Here is a 23,448-nt window from a genome sequence, read left to right as displayed (position 1 = left end):
ACTTTATTTAATGTCAAAGAAAATGAATTTGGATAAGTAGACCAATACCAGTGAACGTGCAATAACATGATAAATTTGACGTAAGACGGATTTTAACAGTATCTGGCAATGTAGCAATGTATTCTAAGATTTCCGCATATTGGTCAAATAATAAAAAAGGCGGAATTCGTCCTATTGGGGCTACGGAGGAAAATACTAGTAGTTCTATAATTTCGGCGTGTATCAGATTCGATAAGCTGAAGTATGTGCTGAAATTCTTAGATGACACAGAGCTTGTCTTAATTTTTAGCATTTATTGTAATACTAGTTCAGCTCAAGGTGATGTTCATGTTAGAGATAAGTTTTAGAAATAAATTTAGATTTGCCTGCCAAGTTAAATTTAGTTTTCTTGGTCAATAAACAGCGTTGCTTAAACTGGTTTAAGAGCAATATAGAACAACCCACTTCTTGGATGAACCATGGAGGTATATAGGAAATAGTAATATTTTGACATAATATTAAATTCAAGATTCAAACGATAATTGGCAGGTATTGGCATATTGCTGTACATTGATGTATATTTCAGGTAAAGGTACGTATACCTTTAATAACAAAGCGACGAAATTTCATGCCTACGGTTTCATTTATGTGTTCTTCTTTGTGAAATCCTCAAATCTCACTACCATGCAAAGTTACTAAATGTTACTAAGCATGCAGCTACAAAATGTTGCTGTGTTACATGTTTAATACAAATGAAGTCTTGGTTGCATGATTGACTTAGTCCATAAACCTTAACTAGACAGTATTATACTGAGATACTTGTAAAATAAAACAGCATTTTTTTTTTTCACTAAGCAAACAATTTTAATATAACTTGAGTCTGTCGCCATGCCTAAATACGACAATTTTAGGTTTGCCAGGGTTAACTTTTAACCTTAGCATGATTGCTCAGATTGTTTGGAAAACATCGCGCGTAAACCCACCACGGCTGAGTTGAAGAGTACCAGATTGTCAGCAAAAATCAGATAAAACAACCCCACATCGCTCTATGTGAACCCCTGCATAAACAAAGTGAAGAGAAGTGGTGATAGTATACTACCCTGTTGAACACATAATTCGCATCTGAAAAAAATCTGTGATTCTAATAACATGTGATCGAATACGTGGTTTTGTGTCTGTCTTTCAAGCCTGTCTTTGAAGGAGAAGCAAATAATTGTTACGAAAATAAAAAAAATATCAACTGTGGCGTATTTCTTTCTAAAACCAGCTTGTCATTCCATCAGAAGGCAATGCAATGCAACACAAGTCAATTCAATCAATGGTATATATATAGTTGACAAAGGGTTAATTAATGCCCCTGCAATTCAATGGTGTCAACTCCCGTCTGAATGTTTCAACTTTGATTTATACCTTTAGACATTGTTTTGTAAAACGAATCAATCAGTCCCCATGCCCATTGATAGGGATACGACCCTCTTGTAAAAGTTGATTTAAAAAAATAATTGACGCTTGAGAGTCGTAAGTGTGAACTTGCGCCCTCTATACGCGTACTACGCGAATCGGCGCGTAGTAGCAAGCCAGAAAGTTGTGTTGTTCAGCATTGCTGGGAGGTTTTCTCAAGTTATTTCACATTGTTACCTTACGTTACTTCAAAATTTTGCAGCGACACAAATTTTGAATCTAACACAAACGGCTGTATCTGTATAGCAATAAGCAATCTCTTCGCAAAATAAAACAAGATCTATATACTTTCGTTAAACTGTATTGCCACTTCAATCTGAACATGGCGTTATAACATAATTTCCCCCAAAAAGCAATGTCTTTACAAAAAATTTAAATATTATTCTCGCATCGTCTCGCGGTATAATATTCTGTTATTTCATGCTGGTCGAACATATATCAAAAAGAACTTATTGAAAAAACATGCTTTCCAATATACAGTGGCGTGTTTGCCAATTACTGAATATATGCATTACTCAACAGACGTTGGTGTTATATTATTCGACACAATATAATAACAATAATGTTCACAATCCCAACCTTTTTTTTTTATTAAAGTTATTGAGTTGTTTCTAATTTGATACAAAATTACAATCTGTTTTTCCTAAAATATGTCTATAACATAAGCTGAAATTTGGCAAACGCGAAGGAACTTTAAGAAATATTAACTCAATTCAGTACTTGTACAATTCAAGTTGCTGAACTACATAATATAAATCGAATCAACAGTTTGGCGACAAATAGAAGCCACAGAGGACTTGGAATGTTTAAGGTCGAAGCTTTGTGAATTGTAACTTAATGAAATACAATACAATACAACACATACATGGATGTATATATAGGCTTCACTCCATTAATTTCTTCTTCTAAAACATGTTTTGGGAGACCATGCTGTTTCACATTCACTAAACCAACGATTAAGTATACAATTTAATAATCTATATATATATATATACAACATTTTACAAAAATAATATGCATTGTATAGATTACATTGTAACAATTTGTATCAACGAAATATTGTGAGCGTAATTATAAAATACACTCTAATTGAGCGGAGATTTAAAGTTATTTGCGACAATTCGACTTTTAATTTTGGACGCAAATCTACTAAATTTACATTCTGATAAAAAAAAGTATAATACACTATATACAACTTCGTACGGTAAAACAAATGAATAAAACATTTATTTTCAAAAATGTCAATGAATTTTTCCATCTTTTTGAAGTATAAAAAACTACTAGTGTCTATTTCAGATTTTTACATATTATTAATTCAACGCCGTAGAAGCTATACAGTGTTTTAGTAAATATATATAAGTGGTTTATGTGTGTATTAATTATCCAAAATGCTGCATGTGTAAATGATAATGTATAAATTTTGTTATTATAATTGAACTCCTTAATCGTTTGACGTGACATTCTCCAACCGAAATATTTACAACATATAAAATCTTAAACAACGGATTTAAAAGAAAACCGTCACTTTATATTTTGAATCTTGTCGCGATTTTCTGTAATCTTTGTTTCTTAGAGTGGTAGACGGTTTTTTTTCAAATGTGGGTAACTGGGATGAAAAAATAACAACAATTTGCTTCACCAATCTGCATAAATTTCGTTTCCCAATTTTACCCATTTCTTTTAAAACGTTTTTATTTTTATTTATTTATTTTCATTTTTGGAATGTCGTGTTACAGCGGAGTACATCAAACCAGTGTGAATATTGAACTGATCATTGCCCGTATAGCTCGTGCATCAGGGCCTTGTAATCGACATAGGTGAATTGGCGTTTCTTCTGCTGCTGTTCTAACTTTGTTGGGCCTGGTACAGGAAACTCGCGCCAGTTGACCAGTTTATTGAAATCGTAGTAATTAATCCTACCGAACTGATCTTTCTGCAACCTGTAAAAAATGAAATTATTGAGTTAACTTTTGAACTTTGAACCCTCCCAAATAGATGTACAATGTACTAGTATATTATGCCACCATCTCTGAACTCATGCCTTTAATATCTCTCAAAAAATTGTAGTAAAGTATCTGAAATATACTAGTAACCAGGAACTTGAGGCAAAATATAATAAACATCTAGAAAGGCAAATGCTAACAGTATCGGCCAAACAATGGAGTTACGGGGACGCAATTATTTTTCCAATGGAAGGCGCCCTCTAGCGACGGCACCATTCTGTGATGTAGAAATTACAAGAAGGCTGTAAGTAATGTCGTTGTAATAGGCAGCCCTGTTCGATTATGAAATCGTTCGTCATTTGTAATATAACACAGACATCTACAAATCAAACCACGGTGTCTCATGCACCCATTTATCCGACTCAGGCGGGCAATTGCTAGTATGTACGTTACAGAATCTTGCCGTCGCTGGGGGCGTTATCTACTGTATACAAACGGTAAATTTACCTTGCCCATAGTTCATTTAAAGTATCGTCTGTGAGTGGCATCTTCAACGAATGGCATACACTTCGAACCTGCTCGGGATACAGCCAACCCTTCCGATCTACGTCTCGGTGATAACAAAGTGTTTCTAATTTTCTGAAGCCATCAAAGTTGTTCTTTCGTAATAAGTCATGAGCCTCTGACTGTATCGCTTCTAGACTGACTTCCACCTTCTCTTGAATGCGATGATGCCGGGCCACGGTTAAAATCTCATGTTCCGTTAGTTCGTCGCCGGAAACTTTGATTAGTAAGCTCCTGTTTAATGAAATAGAATTCTGCCATTAATTTAAAGCAATTAAATTAAGTCGTCACACTGGCAGTGCGCCGTGTTCGATATGGGTCCCATACGACGTTTACAACGCGTGTAAAATACATTATTTGTATGTGCAGGTTTTGCCTTCTTCATGTATGCGCCTGAAATAAACGCAGCGCACGGATATCATACACCGGTTGTGCTAGCGCCCTCGCTAGCCAGAAAGTTGCCAAAGTGTCTACAGTATGTCGTAGCGACTGCTTTACATAAAATCCGACGGTCTATTGTAATGAAATATAAATATAAATATAAATTAAACATTACATATATATTATTGCCTGTAATATCCATTTATGTTTTGAATTCTGATTTATTTTGTAATATGACAGACATGACGACAGCTTGCACGGGCATGCACGAATGAGTGTGATCGAAACTGTGTACCTCACCTAAACAATTCAAACGGCACTTTGCCAGATTGTTTATAATCATATTTTGTAAAGAACTTTTTGACCTCTTCAACGTTAGTTGATGCCACCTGCTTCAGTTTTGTCTTGATCTTATTGATGTTCGAGAAGGGGAACTGTTAGGAGAGAAGAACGCACAAGACAAATGATTATTAGGTGAAAAATATTGGAGCGGACCAATGACGGTGAACGGGAATAGGTTGGAGAGCCCCGACCGGTGTCACACACCGTAGTCTTACCGCTCATTTTTGTAATGCACATATCCAAGCGTCTTGCGTCCTCCAATTTATGAATTCGAATCTTACCTCGTCTGAATGTTTTTCCATATAATTGAGGGTAAATTCGTCGGCGTCGCTCAAGTAGAATTCGTGAAAGTTGAATTTCACGTGACTTCCTACAAACATGTCTTGTGGTTCGTAGTATTCTTCTTTCTTGGTGTTAAACATTGGTTGGTTGGGTTTCTTCACTCGAGTTCTCTCTAAGAATCTCCCGGTAATAAATCCTGCAATGTACGTATGACACTATTTGTAAGCATGTTATATATCCTCAAGTTCAAATGTGACATCGGTCAAGTTCAAATGTGAAATCGGTCAAGTTCAAATGTGACATAGGTCAAGTTCAAATGTAACATCGATCGGGGGACTTTTTCATGTCGTTCAGTGGATATCCACACTCAATCATGAATATTGTAAATTTCTTGATGATAAATACCACCGACCGTTCAAATGTGAACGTACATAGATTTCTTCTGTGAATAATGTATTATGTAAATCACGTGTTCGGGGACCTTGTGAATTACGCAACGTTAACAGTTGATGTAGCTCATACTGCACTCTTTAAATAACATAAATAAATATCCTACAGGTATATTAAACTTCCCATATAAGAAAATGTCACATAACAACATTAAATAATTAAAAAAAATCAATTATTAAAAATATTGAACAGTATCATATCAGGAGATGAATGTCCCATAAAGGAAGTCCAGCTCAGTACTACTTCTAAATGTATCAGTTCGTCATTTCATCACGTAAATTTGTTGTTGTTTTTTTTTTTGCTAAAATTCATAAGGTTGATTTCACCTTATGAAATATACGATAAATATAAACAAGCTATAACCAAATATAGGAATTGTAATCATTCTACTGCAAAGGGATGGCAATGAACACATTCACAAAATTAAAATTTATGGATTTTTTTCTCACTTAAAGATTGTAAATAATTTGCAGATTCTGAAAAAAACACACGGAAGGGGTAGTCGTCTTGTACATGCAACTCACATCTGACAATGTCAATTAATTTTGCACCCTCACCGGTTAGGTCTAATTTACTGTAGTATCTCATCGGTGAGGGCACAATACCTAAGGCCAATCCGAATCAGTCTTACCCGAGTTTCTACTTGGCGGTTCAAACACACTCAGTGTATCGTCACTCAAATAAAACGAGACGATGAATTTTCTATCCAAGTTGGTCGGCTCGGTAGAAATGAGTTTGGCGTTGAATCGCAAGACATCTTTCTCCTTGTCCACAAACTTTACGTAACTTTTGACTGGCCGCCTTGGCTCCAATTTAGATGGATAGCAATTTGCCAAAGAATCATCTTCCGAACCATAACCATTATACGGTGGGAAGCTGCTGGACGCAGAGGGCGTCTTCGGTGTGCCTGCTTTGATAGGTTGGATATCAGCTAGAAGGATGGATACAGAGCAGAAACACACATGACAGAATTTGTACAGGTAAAATATGAGAAGTCTTAGCCCTGTGTACATGGCTGTTTTAGAGGTGATATTTTCATTGGGAATTACCGACAAAGTCCCAACGAAAACAAGTACACGCACAGGTACAAGGCTAAGAGAGCCTGTAGTGATGACAGAACACATGGAAGTGTGTAACATACAACCGAGGTATCTGCGACACATACATCAGTAAAAAAATAGATTCTGCTGTACGTTTTTATTTTCAATTTGTTTTACGGCTACACATATGACGTTTGTGTGGTATAAACATCTCAATATTGTTATGTACACATTTAGGCGGAAATGGATTTTTTTATTAATTTTTAAAAGAAAGAAATAACAGTAGTACGAGACTGCACACGGCGTGGGAGTGATGGATGTTTGAGATGAAGGAATGGAAGCATTGTGATGATGGTACGATCAACAGCACTGCAAACGAAACTAAAAACAGACAACTAAAAACTACCCAAAACAAGGTTGGATGAAGTAAGAGATTGGATCACAGCAAAACAGAACACAAATGACTCACTGGTTCCCAACTGAGTTTGTAAATATTCCTTGGTGAATTTGTCACAGTCGTAAATGGTAAACTTCCTTCCCCAGACGTTGATGGTCTCCCCGATCTTCAAATCTTTGGCGGTGTACTTATCCGTGAAGTGTGGACCAGGCTAAAAGTATAACGATCCGGGAGAAAAAAACATTCACTATTCACGCATCTCATCATCCCTTCGCAAGTCGCTAAGCACTCTTAGTTCTGACCACAGCAAATAATATGTCATTTCCGTCGTCATCGGATAATGAGACTTACTGCACGTCAGCAATAACAAATAAATGGACAAATAAATTCTAGTGTCATCATCCACATAAAAGTAAATCAAATTTCGGCAAACATATTGTTCAATAGGCATATGTATAAATATGGAGTTCATTAATAATATTACCCAACTCCTTGTTAATGAGAAAAACAATGCAGTATTGCCAATGTTATCATTAGTGTCGATAGCATCAGTTACTATATACACGTGTCATTAGTATACTCACGTCAGATCTATCTAACATCAGCCGTTGTTGTTTCCCGCTTCCCAGCACATTGAGTAAAAGATTGTTATTATTGCTGATCTGAGGTAAGAAACTACCCCTTGGCTTCGAAACCTTCGATCGGTGTAAGAAAACACGTCCTATCAACTCCCTGCCGGAGTTAGGAGGTAATACTTCCCGTATTTCTATTGTATCGTCGGCCAAATAGTAGTGCATTATCATGTTACGTTTGTCTCCGTACAACGATTCTCTGTCGTCCCAATAGCAGTAGAACCGCAAAACCTGTCCGTCGTGATCCAAAAATTGCTTCAGACTGTCCGTGCTCTCATACGGACGGCGTGAACGAGGAGAGTCCATCTCCTAAAAAGAAACAGCAGACACGTAAAATGAAAGGTTTAGAATCAACCAATAGAAAAACTAGTCGCGTTTTTCATAGTACAGTATTCGTGCGCTTTCAAAAAATAGTACGTAAGTCAAGTCATATGCAAATGTTTATATTTCGTCAAGCGATTTTTTTTTTCAAAATCACCATTAAAATAACGCTTCTTGCATACTATAAATCATAGCCCAGAGTAAAAATCAAATTCTAAAAATACCCACAAGTAAACTATACTAGCTCTACGGGAAACAAAACTTACGTTATCTCTCCATTCCTGGTAAGGGTCATAGGGTGTCGCCTCTGGTGAATTCAGTTTTCTTTCCATTTTGTCAAAAAATTGTCTTGTGAATGCGTCACATCCTGTGATGTGGAATGTTCGGTCATACAACGTTATGTCAATCCCGATATTGAAATCTTCTGCCATGTAGTACTCATCGTTGTGTGGGGGCGGTTTCTGTATACGGTGTCTTTTCAAAAATTTACCTGTCACAATCATATTATAGAAACAATGTGTCAACATATCATTACGTCATTTTGATGGAAGCTATACAGCTTTACGACTGTAGATTGTAGATTTAATGTAAAACATCGGGACTCTCGAAAAGGCAAGGTCGCCATCACATTACAGACTCAAATTATAACTTTGTTTTTTTAGATGTGTGGAGATAGGAGGTAGTGTGAATTCTTACCCTGTGGCATGCCGCTGTTGCGCGTTTCTGGTTCCACGACCACTATGGAATCGTCAGCCAGGAAAAACTTTATTTTACATTTTCTTATTCTGTATTGTTCGTGTGAAAGAAACACTGCTTCCTTGAAATAGGCATCAAAGCACAATACTTGTTTATCAAAAGCCGCCCATCTTGGACCAGTGCGGTTGGTCATTGGTAGTCGGGAATGACGCGAACGCGGTAGCTGGCCGGGAATGTGATCGCCGCCGATTCCTGGCTTTCTTGAACCCACCCATTGTGGAACACTCTGAACGTAATCGAAGTGCTGAGATCGTCGATAATTGTCCCTGCCAAGTAACTACAAAGACAAACAAACAAACAACCGGTAATTTCGTCTCAACATTCACGTGTTAAGTATCAACTTGATGTGTTACGAAGAACGGACACAATGAGACACAGTCCTCCTATCATTGAGAGAATATATATGAATCCAAAGTGCAGGTTTATAAATTATGCATAAAGTTGCGATTTTTTTCCAGGTTACACTACCCTGTCAGTGTGATCCCTACTTCTTCCGAAACGGTCAACATGCGAATACGGATACTCCTATCCCTGTATCCTCCGCCTGTTTCTTCGCTTCGCTACTGAAATATACTTCAGTACCTTTGCTATACAATTTTGTCTGCGCTTCGAGATTGGACATAGCGTGTTGATTGGTAACATTTTTAATGAGTAAAGTATGTATTCATGTGATTCAAACGCCCTTATTTGCATAAGTTATCGGAAGTTAACAAAGACCTGGTAGCTGGTACAGGTTACGAGAAATAAAAAGGCATTTTACTTTTTTACAGGAAATAAAATAAAAGTTCCATTTACAGTAAAAAATAGGTTTTTACACTTTACAAATAAAGCAAATTCCATTTTACATTTTTCAAAATTTGTGTTTAAGAAACAAAATTGGGAATTGCGTAAGAATTACGACATTTAATGTGGAAAATGCTTTATACACTTGCAAAAAATAAAATCTTTGTACAAATTACGAACAAATAAAATAATTGATTACATTTTACACCTTCTCCATGTCCACGAATTTACGTTTTTTTATTTATTTAAATTACGTTATTACGAAAAACAAACAAACAATTGATTACAGCTTACGAAAATACCCCTTGCCGACTCTCAACAAAATATCGATCGGTTTCATCGCCAATCGAGTCTCACAAATCCTATCTGTATAAAATCGAATCCGTTCTATAGTTCGCTTGGATATAGCACATAATGAGCAGTAGCGAAGCAGAGAAATGGACGGAGGAAGCTGGGGTAGGATACCCCTTAGTACAGACTGAATGTGCGAGATGTGGACCCCTTTCCAGACAGAAAAAAAACGCTTTTAAGACTCCGTCGCTCAGAAAACGACTCACTTTTAAATAAGCGACTCCTAATATACATTGAACCGGTTGTTTCAGAACATTTGTTTTCCCATTGTGTTGAAGCCGTGGAACATTCACTGCTCCAGAGAAAGTACGAAATAACATTACAACCTTGCCAATAATTTGCGCCTTCGTGCGACGAAGCGCTGTGTCATTAGGTATTAGTATATGAATGTCAGCAATGCAGTTCAATTACACAGCTTTGTTTTGATGTGTAGTTCGTCGCCATTTAGAATTCAGAATATCTAAAAAAGAAATATTTATGAACGCAATACCACTGATCAATATTGACAGTGCAGTATTATTGTTTTCTAACCTATTTCAAAAACGGTGCACAAAGATGTCATTGTTACACTCACTGAGACAGCACTGTACTATTTGTTACCCTATTTCTATCCAATTACTGGTATAAATTATATTTACTATAATCTCGTACATCGAATATCTTGATTGCATTTCGTTAGCTGTCCCTTTTCCCATCCCTTTTTCTCTGTCCCGTGCTTACATTCATATCCAGTCGAAAACACAAATGAAAATGCTTGCTAGAACAAAGCACCTGATCAGAGTCGAAGTTCGACAATACTGTACGATCAGCCTCGTTTTAAAGGGTGGTGGTCGTCTCGTCGCGTTCTGTTCGATATGGGACTCATAGCGACGTACACAACATTGTTTGTTTACATGAATTCCGAACACGCGCTCCGCGACGACCACCGCGCTTTAACCTCATACTTAGTATAGACGGAGTAAATTGACAGACAGGAAGTAAAACAAAAATATATTTCATATATTTTCAGAATGAATTTTGAAATCGATCTTTCAAGCCCTGGGATATTATCCGTATGTTTGTAGCTATCATAATCTGCGCGAACTGCGCGTTTCACCAAAATGAGAGTTGCCATAACAACCACAATAAGATATACATGTATATGTGAACATCCACTCGGGAAGGATTTTTCAAGTTTATCTACACGTACTGCGACGGGTGTTGCATACCAACACGTTCATTCAAAGTTGAATGTTAACAAGTTATACTGTCAGTGATTATACGCTTGGCGATTTAATAAAAAGATTTTGGATAATATGACAACATTCTAGACAAACTTAATCCAAATAGCCATGGCGACACCTCGAGGACTAGGCATACTTTATTATCAGCTGTATATTGATTTTCACTGTGCTATAATTTATGGAGTACACCCATGAAATGAACACACAATGTCGTGAAGCCATCGTGTATATTTCATACACTGGCCAATTAATGTGGCGTTGAACTGGTCACAAATAAAACATTATATTGTCATGCCTTTTAATTAAGCTTTTATTTCAATAGGGACACGTAGAATTGTGGAAAAATATAGTTGAACTGCCAATCACTACACTGTATGCATGAAGAGGGCATATAGCGATGTACACTGTGACAATGACGAGAATTATTCAGTCTGCTCGGCCTGGGGCATATGTGTCACGGCGCGAGAGAGTGGATCAGTCGGTGTAGGCATGATTCATTTCAGGCTTACAGTGAATGATAATCTTGACTTTTTCACGATGCCGTGGGCGATCATGAACTTGTAGTAATGTAATTCTGGAATCCCTATATTTAAATTAAATGTGTGCGGTCACCATGGCGATAACGCAAACACGGTACACCGGACACGTGTATTGCTTCTCGTTGTATTAAATTCCATCGCCGAAAGCAGCTACTCGCTGCCATGAATACGAATTAAATGAATGATATGGCTATGTACCAACGTATGCTGAAATACGGGAAGTCAACTGAGTTTGGGTGCTATTCAATAAATGGACCCACATTCTGACCTTCGTTTTGAATCTGAACCTTTATTTGTAAGAATGGTTGCCATGGAGTCCCGTCCATTATATCAGCGAAACACACATGTCCATTATTGTCAATTTCCCGAATACTTGCACAATATCCTCCCTGTTGCCATGGAAACTACTACCACCGACGCAATGAATCATGCTAAGTGCCCAACGCAATTTGGTTAAAAGTCTACTGCGTTGCCGCGGCAACAATATAACTTTTAGTTATGAGGGTCGACGATCAAGTGCGTCTAATATTTACCTGGTGGTTTATTCAACGATCCAACAATCACGGTACCACTGCGCATTACCAGACAAGTCAAATTATACTCGTTTTGAATAAACGAAAGAAACGTCACGGTTCATTCACCGGAAAGGGAAATGGGGTGATAATTTTCCGCTTAACATTAAACACGGTCAGTGACTGTTTTCTGATCGAGGTCATATTCTATGAACACGCGCCACCACACCGTGCAATGTTTCTCCGCAGTATTTCCATAGCAACGGGCATTCAATGACAAACACCATTACCGTGCCATTTAGACAGATAATTTAACATCGTTTCACGGTATTTTGAAAAAAATGATTCGACAGGTTAGTCTAGAGTGTACAGGGCGATTAGTTAGCTGAGTTCCGTGGTACCCCAAATAGGTCGGCACAATGTACAATACTTGCCTTCGTTGTTAATAGTGTAACGAGAGATTTCATTGTTGAATTACCAAACTGTGTTAAATTTCACGACCTGAAATTTTATTTTTTGTTACAATTTATTCAGTTGTTTCAATTTAAATTATTGTTTAAAATTAATTTTAAATAATTAGTTTTAAATTATACACGATAGGTTGTTATTAGTTACTGTAGAATGCGACGTAAGAAAAGAGTATTTGTTTTTAGAGGCAATATAAATTATCAAACAAACACTTGAGATTACAGACGTTTATATTTCACAAGAGATACCCGTATCCACGTGATGCCATCGTACAATATATAGTGTTTTAATTGACATGGGAGCACAACAAAACACGATGGCATTGCGTACAACTAGCGTATGTGCTGGGGTTAGTACACTCCGACTAGCGTTCTATTTGGCATTATTGCTTGGTACAAAACACGTACTATGTGTAACTTTGTCCATTGGAAGCCATGCGTATATAATATCACTGCATCCACTCTCTATTTAAAAAAAACACTGTTCACTGCGCTGACATAACTGTTTCATGTCCAAGGCGATCTTTTTCATACCTGCTGACAATTTAAATGACACCATATGCTTTACCGAGCGAGTTCTATTGACACAGTGAATCCCGATAGTTTGCATAGCGGTGTTTAGTATTGTAAGAGGTTTGTTATGACTAAATAATGGTATAGCGAACATAGCGACGGAACGCATAATATTCGGCGAAAATATATAAAAAAAAAAGCTTAACGACGGTAATCACGCGTACTGTCATATGTATAATAACTCCCTGGTGTTTGTCTATTTTAAAACAGTTTTCAGAACGCTTTTGATCGATACAATAATATAATATCGTGTCTCTGATTCTACATATGTCATTATGTATGTTCCCAAACGCGGCTCAGTATAATGTAGTATTAATATCAACATTAATATATATCTATACTTACACGTGGTGTAATGTAGGGGTGGGGGTACCCGGGAAGAAAGGGTGGTGGCAAAGACTTGCTCACTTCTGCCTCGTCACCCTCTCCGTCTAGACGACCGAGCATATTGTCCGCCGATTTTAGATCCCGTTAATCCTATCGATTATGTTCATATTTCCGTTTTATACGCTTACTGTATTGCCGAGGAGAGTGTCGCGGTTGTTGTTGTCGGTACGACGACGTCTACGATACCACTGCGATCAATATAACATTCATATTCAAATATATAGAAACGGCGTCAATTTAAGGCGCTGCGTTTTATCACAGGTGAGCATAATGGGGTTGGCTACACCTTTGTAAACACTGAACAGTGCTGTCTTTTTTTAACTACACTGTACAGCACTGCACAATGATAACCAATGTACGAATTGACGTCGTTGTTGTGACATCATGTAACGAGCTGTTTGATTGGTGCACAGTAACCTGACCTATGGGTCTCCATTATTAAACGCTTTTCTGAAGTGAGTTTTCTTTTTATTCGTGAGCGCGATGGATGGCAGGCACACACCGAAGACGGTCGACATACTGTGAAATTGAAACACGTATACAGGGAATATTTGAATTTACGCTGAATGTGTTCTGAGATAATCTACTGCAAATCGGTGTAACCCTCACATTTGAAGGACCCTGGTTATATTGAGTTGCATGCTATATAATGCGATGAAGATACGGCTCATGAAGATTGAAATCTCAGTGAAAATAAATGTGCAGAAAACATTTCTTCTAGTAACCATGGTTATAAGCGTATTGCAGTGTATGTTGGACGACATAGAGACGAAGAATTTACTACACATGCTCTGGTCAATGTCAGGTCAAGGTGTTACATTTTTTAGAACGATGACCTTATACTATTTGCTAATAAAGATAGTTGGTTACCATGCTGCTTTCAACAATTTCGAACGTCATTTAACCTGACATCTGATTTATCGAATATACTGAAATGTTTTTAATTATAAACCAACATACACTAAGTATAGATTAGGGTGTAATATTATGATTACTAAATATGTATTTTTTGACAATGGTAGAACTCGTTTATTTCCTAAACCTCGGACACCGACTCTGCATTTTTTATGACGAATCGTATACGGGATCTTAGATAATCGTTAGACGGATATGTATACTTGAGTTCGGTAAGTCGCTCAAGTGGTTCCAGTAAGTCAGATCTGACTGGTAGTAATCGCACTATTCAAATTACTTCATAATATGTATGCATATTATGACTGGTATATTTAAACCCCCCGGCGACAGCAATACGTTTAACTCGTATCGTTTACGTATTACTAAAGCACGAGTGTTATGCATGTATATAAGTTACGCTGTCTATCCCTGGATGATATCATATTACTGCGGGACACAGCAAGCGCCGGGCTCGAAGGGTGCCCAGGGCAGTCAGCGGCAAGAGACTGTAACCGAGTCTACACAAACTTCAATACGCGCCGTTATGAGAAAGAACGTTTATTATAATTGCCTTAATTAATTAGTAAATAATTAGTTAGTACTCTCGTTTACGAATGACACCTATGATTGGGGTATGGGTTTCAAATGGTTCAATTGGTCACAATTTTATAATGGCTAACTCTAACTTATGTATTTCGGCCAAAAATATGTAAAACACTTCTGCTCATGTGATGTCACCAGGGAAAGTATTAAACGAAATCGAAAAATTTGGAGCGGGTGTTACCACTAGAGGGAGATATAACGTATTCCATGGGCAGGCAGGCAAAGGAAATGACAATTCAGAGCACAGCTACATCAGAATGCATTTTTTGAAACTATAGTCAGACATAATTTATAGAAGACCTGTACATAATTTAGTCATGATTTACATTAGTAACCTGTGTGTGTGTATTATCTTCTCTAATATACATAGTGGATAACTCGTCAACAACATTAATAATTGTTTACTTTGTTTATGTACTTCAAACGCTTAGGTGGAATTCACAGGATTTAGTTTATCCTTCCCGTAGATCTGAGTGTTTGATTTAAATCTACTTTAATCTCACGCTCGTTCTGCGACTAGATACTTAACACTAGAGGGCGCCACACAAAATATTTTGGGAAACAAATTTCAAAGAGTCGCCCTTAAGGTTTCCACGTCAAAAGCTTTCCAGTACATTGGTCATCTTTTTTTTTGATCATAGAAACATAATGATGCACATGTATATATACAGGGTTTTTTCTAGAAAAAAACTGCAAGAGGGAGCACTGCAATTCAGCGGGGCCACCAAGTGGGTAAGATAGGGTTCTCCCTACCAGGGTGTGGAGTTTCTGATAATTCTAAATAGAGCATTCTATTGCTTCCCTTGGGCCAAAATTACTATAAGATAGGTCACATTTGAAGACTGTGGCCACATGTGATCCCTGGTCAATCAGAATTTTATGGTTGCCAGAGGACCTGTTCCCTTGTTTAAAAAAATCCCTGCATATTTAATTAGGTTTGTACATATTGGTCTCATAATAGTCTCAAATATAAGAATACATATCCAAGGATGAGATCTTTCATTCATCTCTGGTCAGATCATCAAATATGCATTCTTTGAGCAGTTAATCTTATTTATGTGTAAAGTATGAAGTGAATTTTAAATCAGCAGATCTTGTGTGAAAAGTCAGAGTCTTTTATTTATTTTTAATGCACAATTTCAATAGGCAATGAATGTTATGAGCCTGAAAAATGTCATGCGAGATGCGCCTTCCATGGTGCTCCAAAGCCAACACAAAGAAGGCGTGAACTTTGCGAATTTGCAGTATTGATCTTGCCAACGAGACATACACTATTCTGTCAGGCTTTTGTGGGGATCTGATGCCGTTCAGCCTGTGAGGGCACCACTAAAGCCTACATGTTAGGCTATGAATGAAACAACTATACTGATCAAGATCAGCCAACTGAACAATGTCGGACAAATCCGGCTCTCACAAGTGTCACAAACATTAGAGTCGGTTAAACTCAGCGATAGGGGCAAACCAATCATGACAAGGTAAATTGAAAATATTACAACAAATGTTGCTATAAATATTATATAAGCAAATTATTTATTTGCATAATAACAATATCAGTTACAGTACACATGGATTGAGGGTTTAAGATAAAAAATCAACATATTTACAATCAATCTTGCTCCAATTCTCATTCTAAAAACAATTTACAGTAAAAAAAATACTCATCTACAAAATAGTATTAACAGTGAAGTTGCACACAGCTGGCCCACAAAAATAAACAATAGCAACTTTCAAAGTTAAATGTTCTGACTTTTAAACACTGCTAGATATGTATGCAACAGAATTAATTATAAAAAGAGGCCTTCTTGATAAATGGAAAATTTTATTTTTTTTAAATAATGTCTTCAAATTTTAATACATAGAAAATATTATAACTTGTTTGTACAGTATATCCACAAAAGTTGTTGTTGTTGTTCTTGTTACTATCACTCCAAAAACATGTTTCATAGTTGTATAATATTCCACATATTCTATCTTAATATTTTCTATCTATTCTCGTGATGCTCCAAACAGTTCCTGCATTAAAGCAACATAGTTGACAAACTGGACACCTTCGCTAGGGCTGTTTCCGGACCAGCTTTGGTCTAAGGTCATAGGTGGCTGGGTGTATTGTACGTTCGTGATTGGGTTCTCTCGCCAGTTCAACATCTTTATGAAACTAGAATAATTCACCTGGCCTTGTTCGTTCATTTCCCCTCTGTGAACATAACAAAAATAAAACAATATGATTATTAAACATTAAATTAAAACATTAAATCCACTGAAGTGTGAAGTGGTATTTCAGTTATTTTTTAGATCACTCAGTGACTGTTTCTGTCACAGTGAACATGGAAGGTAGTAACGGAAGGAGCCACGACGCCTCTCAGGTGGCCACTCAAGCTTCTTTACAGGCTTATTTTCTTTTGTTTCAACCCAAGTTAATCCTGATGAGGACATTGTCTAGCTTATCCTTGATGTCGATGCTAGTTTGCGATTGTTTACACAAGTAACGAGTTAGCGGAATATGACATAACCTTGCCGATTTTTAAATGTGACCATAAAATGTATGCGCATTATGAAACTATGGTCATCACACATGCGTACTCTGTTTGTTTAGGTGCGAAAGGTCAAAATACGTATTTCGCAGCTGGCATTTCAACAGATGAACGTTTGACTTCACGTATTTCACATGTTTTAATTATTAGCAACTGTAAACTGTAGTTTCGGGCAACAAACCAACGCAATGACAATGGTACCATTGAATAATGCAATGGTTATTGTCACAGGCAATTATTGATTAAGTCTCATCACCATTACAAATACAAAAAGATTCACGATATTTCATCAGTTCTTCTTCAATCGATGTTATATCTGCCAATTAAAGTTCGCCAAAATCTCCGGAAACAACAGCATTCAAACTAGATGCCATTTTCAGTATTGTACATGTGAGGTTCGTCTATCGCTTCCGAACATGCCCTGAATGCTCGAGATTATCGTAACCCATTGTACGAAGGTGTTAAGAGCTAACGAGAACCAATGTTTGTGAACAAACAATGACAAACGATCATGGGGTAAAGCTATAACAATAGCGTCGTGGCTCCTTCCGTTAGTACCTTCCATGCAGTGAATTAACATGCATAGAATTGAAAATAGAACGCAAAACCAACATCAAATAACATGTGGAGAGAGTATCTTTCAACAGGACTTCCATGTTTCCCATGACAGAAGCATATGTTGATATGAACAGTGGTCATTGTGGCAGAGTATATTCAAAAGCAGTAACATTTTGTATAAACAATACATTTAAAACATAGAGCATTTGAAGTATACATATAATACATATTAGTATAAAAATGTATATAGTATTGAGACCTACATAGAACATCGTCCTGTAACAAACAAAATGATGACAGTTCTAAGTGTTGCAATACCTTTTTTTTTCAGGCCTTTCAGTTCTTGTTCACTACAGGACTTTTTTTAGACAATGAGTCATAGTAAAATTAGGTTCTTGTGAAACTTGTCAAATTATTAACTTCAAAACAATTCTAGTGACAATTTAACAGTTTACAGAATTGCCAGTGCTAAACTTGGTTTAGTTTGAAAATTATACACACATGCAAGTGCATATGTTTGTACTATACTCATTGTGCAGACTGAAGTCAACCACATGATCATATCCCATTCAGAACTCACACTTACCTCGATATTATAGTTCTTAGAAGGTCATCAGGTAGCGGCACATGGAATGCATGGCACACACTACGCACTTGCTCTGGGTCAATGTAACCAGAGGCATCAGTATCGTGATGTGTAAAACTCTCAATCAACTTGGCAAAATTCTCAAAGTTGTTTTTACGTAGTTGTTCTTGGGCAATAGAAGCCAGCACTGTAATGTCTATCCTATCCTCCTGACGATCACTAAAGTAACGGGCAATTGTAACGATCGAATGCTCTGTTAGTCTGCTAGAAGCTATTTGTTGTAGCAAGGTTCTGTGGGGGGGGGGGGAAAAACATTCATTATTATTTGTACACAATGAATTTGGGATGTTTTTGTTTGCTACCAAAAGCATTAGTAAATCAATTCTCAATTCAATTTGTTAACTAATTTCAATTAATTTGATCTACCATCTTGCATCGAAGTCTGAAGATGAAATATTGTAAATTTCCTCAGCTGAAGATGATGTAACAAATCCAAAACAACGCATTGACCTTCAAGAAACTCATCCTTGTTAAATTCCATACTGAGAATATTAGAGAGTGACCTGTTAATTACCTGAACTGTTCATAGCGTATTTTTCCCAAACTGTCTGGGTCATTTCTCTTGAAGAAATCAGCAATTTGCTCCACATTGGCCTGTCCCACATCCTTTAATCTCTTCAGAATAGCATTAATATCAGCCACTTGGAACTGAAATCAAAATAAGTTATTATTAGAAACGAATTGCTCACCATACAACACATGATTCAGCTATATCTGACAAGTTACTTTGTTTCAAGATCAGAATAAAACAGATGCATGTCATTACCTCCTGTGCGTGTTTCTCCATATAGCGGTATGCATACTCATCGGCGTCAGTCAAGATGAAAATGTGACAGTTGAAATCAACACGGCTGCCAACGTACAGATCAGTAGCCATAAAATACTCTGATAATTTGGTACTGAACCGAGGCTGGTTTGGTTTCTTAATCCGCCCTCTCTCTAGGAACTTACCACCAATTATACCTGGAGGAGATGGAAATAAAGAAAACCACTTAGTTGCTAGTAGATTTAGTCTCTAGAATTGAGTGATTGGTATCTGAATTGGATGTACTTGGCTGTAAGCTGTATAGTCTGGTATTGTCATTTTCAATATGTGTGTCGGTGTGCACCTGTGACCAGAAGCCTGGTTGTGTATGACAGTATTTTCTGAGTGAAAGACTTAAGCAACAATTATGACAGTCTTACCAGAGTTTCTCTGCGGTGGTTCGAAGACAGCAATACTATCATCTGACAGGAAGTAGGAGATGATGAATCGTCTGTCTATATCAATTGGTTTAGTCGTATCAAGACGGGCAACAAACCGCAGAACATTACTATCTAATCCATGTCTATACAAAAGATGCGACAAGAAAACAACGTCAATTGAACATCAGGAAATTCTGAATTTCAAAATCTGCTACTTGCTACAAGAGATTAAATATACATATTTGGAGTTAATTTTTACCTGTCTTTCTCCATAAATTTGATGAAATCTCTGCGTGGTGGCTTGGGTAATAATCCCATACATGAACACAGTGAATCTTCCTCAGATCCAAAACCATTGTAAGGTGGCCATTGCTTTTCGTATCTGCCCGGCTTATCGCCTTTGTATTGGAGTGCAGAAAAGTCGGCTAAAAAAAATGAGAATGTTAAATATTAGAAGTCTAGCCTAGCTTCCTGGGAGTGACAGTCGCTATAGTAACCTGTGAATTGATGTCTAGATTATGTGCATAACCCAACTATAAAATAAATCATTACAGTCAAAAATGGAAAACATAATTTGAGAACTTAGACTCTGATGATCCAAGGTTTAGACCAATTTTACTGAAAGTGAAACAGATTGAACACTCACTTAGTCCGAATTTTGTTCTGTAGTATTCTTTTGTGAAATTGTCACAATCACAGAGTACAAACTTCCTTCCCCACACATTAACGATAGAACCAATCTGAAGATCTCTGTCAGTGTAGTAATCGGTGATTACTGCGCCAGTCTGAGAGGTTGAAATAAAAAATATGTTGATTATAACATTTGTCTCAAACAATATATACAGCAGGGGTTAAACTTCTGAGAGAGCTTAGCATATAGAAATAATGCAAGGAATGACAAACTGGTTGGGCATCAAGGTAACTGCTTTTGATGACTTCACAAAACAAAGAATGTAGAATACATTCAAACCTCAACAAAAATGGTATCGATTTGGACAGCAGTTTTAGAATTGTAAATACCTTGAGACTATCAAGGATGTAGCGTCCACCATGGCCCATGGGTCCAAATACGTTGAGTACGGTGCGACCAGTGTTTTCACCGGGTTGTCGCAGAGACTCGGGTGCAGTCTTAGGTAAGCGTGCTCGTCGTAGAAACATAGGTGCAGCATCACGTCCAGAGTTTGCTGGAATGACTTCACGGATCTCGATAGTGTCGTCAGCCAGAAAATAATGCAAGACCATCTCGCGTGAATCTCCAAACATGTTATCACTGTCATCCCAATAGCAGAAGAAACGCAGAACATGACGATCATGGTCCAAGAACTGCTTCAGGGTGTCTACTTTCTCATATGGACGGAGCGGTTGTTGAGTTTCATCCATCTGAAAAACAGAAAAATAGACATCTGGTTGTAATTATGAAAACTCTACAAATGCTGATATCAATTAGGATTACGAATACACCATTTCAGCTGAACACGTCTATATATACTCACATTTTTCCTGTGATTAGTATATGGATCACTTGGAGTATCTTCTGGAAGATTTACCCGCACTCCAAGTTTACGGAGGAAGTTATATGTGAATTGATCACAGTTGGTAATTTTGAATGTACGTGAATACAAGGTGATTTCTTTGCCAACATTAAAGTTCTCAATGGTGTAGAATTCATCATCATTAGGAGGTGGCAGTGGGATGCGATGGCGACGAATCAGGGTTCCTGTAACAATCCAATAAGATAATCACTTCAATAAATATTCAATGACATGTGACCTAATTAAAATAAAACAGCCGATTTGTTGTTAGGCGACCTGCATGCATGTGATAGTGTCAGTTTCGCATAGAAGAGGAAGGGGCGAGTGTTTTCTAATGTAAACCCTGTACATTTTGCTGCTAGAAATTTGCATGATTTGATTATTTCATGACGTTCGTGAAGACCAAGTTTTTGCAAAAGTCTCAACCTGTTTTGTAAGGCACGAGTGAAATTTTCACAGCTACAAATATCATGACTTTTGTCTATTGTTAAATTAAATCGGTTTACAGTATATTACAGATGATAGTGAATATGCGATTTGATGCCGAGAATTCGGTTTCATACTAAAAATGGTGAATTTGTATTGTAAACATGCAGGTTGCCCTTTGAAAGTTTACAAAATGTTATTCCTATACCCTGATGTAGCAACCACTAAATTCCAAACTTCTTTTTAGTTACACTACTGAGATCTAATCTCTCACCTTGTGGAACACCACTATTCTTCACTTGAGGTTCAGTAACTTGAACGGAATCATCCTCCAGATAAAAGTAGATCTTACAATTCCGGATTCGGAACTGCTCCTCACGCTTCTCATGGACAGCTTCTTGGAAGTAGGCATCAAAGCAGAGCACTTGACGGTCAAAGGCTACCCATGCTGGAGCTGCGTTCCCTTCACCTCTCGGGATATTGCTGTGTCTTGGCTTAGACTTTTGTCCTAAAAGTCTTTTGCCGCCAATACCAGGTTTGTGCTCGCCGACCAACAACGACACATCGTTACAGTGATCAAAGTGGTGGGATTTATGAAATTTTCCTTTTCCAAGCTGAAATATAAATAAAAATATTCTGACTGTAAGAGTAACTTCAATGTAGCTGACATCAGAACCGTTACATGTACATTACCAATGCAATTCTACTATAAAATTTAATGTACAATTACTGTTTTAAGAACTATTACAGCTTTTAATTGCTATTTTTATATAACCAAATTAACAGCAAAATTAAAGCCAATCCAGTGTTTACCTTTCATCATATAATCATGAACTTGATGAGGGTAAAAAGAGACATGTTATCTACATGATTCGTTGTTCCTCAGAAATAAATTAATAACACATTAAAACACCAATGCAAATTTAAGGAGGCCTTATCAAGCTAAGGATACAACAGTTTTAATAGGTAATATTTTCGCTCTCATCTCTGACTAACTGTGCATATTAATACTGCGTTTGCATTTGTTGTGCAGGGGCCGGATGAGGTGGAGTTTAATGCGTGCCTTAGAGCTTTATTCATGCGTTTGGAGATAGTCATACTGTTGTTGGAATTGAACAGGATTTGAGAAACTGTTCCCAGATATAATATCGAGATACGAGTCACAGGCCGTTAATAACTATATTAGGAACACCTATAATTTCATTGCCGTATTATAATACAGTGTGTAACGTATTTTAAAGTTTCATGATAAAGGACATGTTTTGACCATGCATTTTCTAGAGTTTGAAGAGATCAGAAACAATTTTCATACTTACAGTACGATCGAATGAATTCCCTGGCAGAAATGGCAAAGACATCTTTGCTGACTTGGCTATTATATATATGAAATATACAATAAACTGTGCTGTGTTACGAATGATATGAAAAGTCCACACAGCTACGTTCGCAACTGACCAGTTGTTATGCGAACTGCACTCACGGTGATGTTGACTCGGTTGCTAGCAGAGAGAAATCACGTCAATATCCATCCGCAAAAAGGAATTGTGCGACGAAATAATCATAACACAAAATGAGCAATGCGCACGGAAAATTGTATTTTTACTACAGAATGTTGATAAGGTGGTAAAGATCGGTAATTTAATTTCTGGTGAAATTAGAAATTCAAGCATCTTGGAACTATTTCGCTACG

At 37.1% G+C, this 23,448-nt stretch overlaps 2 protein-coding genes across 2 annotated transcripts; both read right to left on the bottom strand.

The window, feature by feature from the left end:
* Positions 1–3,068: 3,068 nt before the first annotated feature.
* LOC100366664 (EF-hand domain-containing family member C2-like) lies at positions 3,069–13,581 on the bottom strand. Its single transcript, XM_085499073.1, has 10 exons — positions 13,342–13,581; positions 8,489–8,825; positions 8,059–8,282; positions 7,424–7,780; positions 6,912–7,050; positions 6,034–6,333; positions 4,952–5,148; positions 4,629–4,762; positions 3,891–4,181; positions 3,069–3,380 (listed from the first exon to the last, which is right to left on the bottom strand). The coding sequence occupies exons 1-10, from the start codon at positions 13,441–13,443 to the stop codon at positions 3,212–3,214; spliced, it is 2,250 nt and encodes a 749-aa protein (XP_085355199.1). The 5' UTR covers positions 13,444–13,581; the 3' UTR covers positions 3,069–3,211.
* Positions 13,582–16,381: 2,800 nt separating this feature from the next.
* LOC100377378 (EF-hand domain-containing family member C2-like) lies at positions 16,382–23,253 on the bottom strand. The gene is made up of 11 exons (XM_002735816.4): positions 23,075–23,253; positions 22,033–22,372; positions 21,294–21,517; positions 20,821–21,180; positions 20,447–20,585; positions 20,060–20,225; positions 19,801–19,943; positions 19,382–19,578; positions 19,130–19,263; positions 18,556–18,846; positions 16,382–17,074 (listed from the first exon to the last, which is right to left on the bottom strand). The coding sequence occupies exons 1-11, from the start codon at positions 23,114–23,116 to the stop codon at positions 16,867–16,869; spliced, it is 2,244 nt and encodes a 747-aa protein (XP_002735862.1). The 5' UTR covers positions 23,117–23,253; the 3' UTR covers positions 16,382–16,866.
* Positions 23,254–23,448: the final 195 nt, after the last annotated feature.

Source organism: Saccoglossus kowalevskii, chromosome 1 (assembly GCF_978046115.1).
Source record: "Saccoglossus kowalevskii chromosome 1, keSacKowa6.1, whole genome shotgun sequence".
NCBI classification, from domain to species: Eukaryota; Metazoa; Hemichordata; class Enteropneusta; family Harrimaniidae; genus Saccoglossus; species Saccoglossus kowalevskii.
The sequence above is the reverse complement of the archived record's forward strand: the minus strand, read 5'-3'. Positions and strand labels throughout refer to the sequence as shown.